The sequence below is a fragment of the Micropterus dolomieu genome, linkage group LG13 (assembly GCF_021292245.1).
Source record: "Micropterus dolomieu isolate WLL.071019.BEF.003 ecotype Adirondacks linkage group LG13, ASM2129224v1, whole genome shotgun sequence".
NCBI lineage: Eukaryota > Metazoa > Chordata > Actinopteri > Centrarchiformes > Centrarchidae > Micropterus > Micropterus dolomieu.
In genome coordinates, this window is record NC_060162.1 from 19112496 (window position 1) to 19114160 (window position 1665).

The 1665-nt window shown below is 45.6% G+C and overlaps 2 protein-coding genes across 3 annotated transcripts in view; both read left to right on the forward strand.

The window, feature by feature from the left end:
- The window catches only part of LOC123982243 (very low-density lipoprotein receptor-like), a 13481-nt gene extending 13247 nt beyond the window's left edge, over nucleotides 1-234 (forward strand). The window contains exons 21-22 of the mRNA XM_046067670.1: nucleotides 97-143; nucleotides 217-234. Of these exons, the coding sequence (XP_045923626.1) occupies nucleotides 97-143; nucleotides 217-234 (65 nt within the window). The remainder of the gene's footprint in view (nucleotides 1-96; nucleotides 144-216) is intronic.
- LOC123981419 (low-density lipoprotein receptor-like) overlaps nucleotides 28-1665 on the forward strand; it is a 17545-nt gene continuing 15907 nt past the window's right edge. For both annotated transcript variants that reach the window (XM_046066227.1, XM_046066228.1), the window contains exons 1-2: nucleotides 28-345; nucleotides 454-648. In XM_046066227.1, the coding sequence (XP_045922183.1) occupies nucleotides 243-345; nucleotides 454-648 (298 nt within the window). In that variant the 5' untranslated portion in view covers nucleotides 28-242. The remainder of the gene's footprint in view (nucleotides 346-453; nucleotides 649-1665) is intronic.

The following is a 1665-nucleotide window of genomic DNA, read 5'->3' on the forward strand; positions in this document are numbered from 1 at the left end:
TTTTTTTTTTTTTTTTTTTTTCTTAAAATTTTGAAAATGAATTATGCTCAGCAGATTGGTTCAAAGCTCCATTTGTTTTCCGTAATGTTTGTCTAGGTGACTTCCGCTGCAAGGACCGACGGAGCTGCGTCTCCAGCAGTCTGGTTTGTGACGGCCGCTCTCACTGCCTCGATGGCTCGGATGAGGTCGGCTGTCTGAGCGCAACTCCCCCCGCAGCTCAGGCAAACGTCTTGAAGTGCCGCATGGGCTCCAGATTGTGTCAAGATGGCACTGAATGCGTTCTCTATAGTCACGTTTGTGATGGAGAGAGAGACTGCCGGGATGGATCAGACGAAGAAGAATGTAGTGAGTATTGATTCCAGGTTTTCTTCTACAGTGTTAATAGATGTAAAAGAACTTATTCAACTAATTCTTGGTGTAATGTTTGTAATGCTGCCGATACCATGCTTGCAGAAAATCTCCACTTAAATGAATCTCCTGCACCCGTCGAGCCATTTATTCAGCCTCCCACCAAGCCACCCTGCACCAGCCCTTCAATTCTGTGTCCAGATTCTTCTTTATGCATCAACCCAAAACAGCTTTGTGATGGAAGAAAGGACTGCCCTGATGGATCTGATGAGAGCTGTATAAAAAGATGCCCTAACAAGAGTAAGTCACAAAGTTAATTATTTGATTCTTTTGAAAATGCGTTCCCAACCAACGTGGACTAGTGGCAGAATGAATTCCACTCATGTCTCTGACAATTGTTACTCTCTGTAGATGACTTCCTCTGCAAGGACCGACAGAGCTGCGTCCCCAGCAGTCTGGTTTGTGACGGCCGCTCTCACTGCCTCGACGGCTCGGATGAGGTTGGCTGTCCGAGCGCAACTCCCCCCGCAGCTCAGGCAAACGTCTTGAAGTGCCGCATGGGCTCCAAGCCATGTAATGACGGCACAGAGTGTGTTTTATACAGCCACCTGTGCGATGGGGACAAGGACTGTAGGGATGGATCTGATGAACAGGGATGTGGTGAGTTTCCTGAAACATAATGTCGCTTGCAGCTACAGCAGGGATTACTGATATAATTTCTTTCTAATGATGAAAAACTCTTCCAGGTAGGTTTGCGACTATGTAATATTATATTTTTACAAATGTATCCTATTTGGTTAAACTCTTACTATGTTATTACTGTATCTACAAGATGCCACAGAACAGACCACCACTCCAACAAAACCAAATATTGATGCATCAATCAAAATGCTACCTGCTCCAACTGTTCCGGCCTGCAGCAGCCCCTCTGTGCTCTGTCCCCGTTCTTCTGCTCACCTCTGCATTTCTCCGAGCCAGTTTTGCAACGGGCGTAATGACTGTCCCGATGGCTTTGATGAGCAGAATTGTGTGAAAATGGATGAATGGATCTGTCCCTTGAAAAGTAAGCCTTTAATGCGGAGTTTATGTTCTCTTAATTCCCAATGTTGTGCTTTTTTTTTTTTTTTTTTTTTTCTTAAAATTTTGAAAATGAATTATGCTCAGCAGATTGGTTCAAAGCTCCATTTGTTTTCCGTAATGTTTGTCTAGGTGACTTCCGCTGCAAGGACCGACGGAGCTGCGTCTCCAGCAGTCTGGTTTGTGACGGCCGCTCTCACTGCCTCGATGGCTCGGATGAGGTCGGCTGTCTGAGCGCAA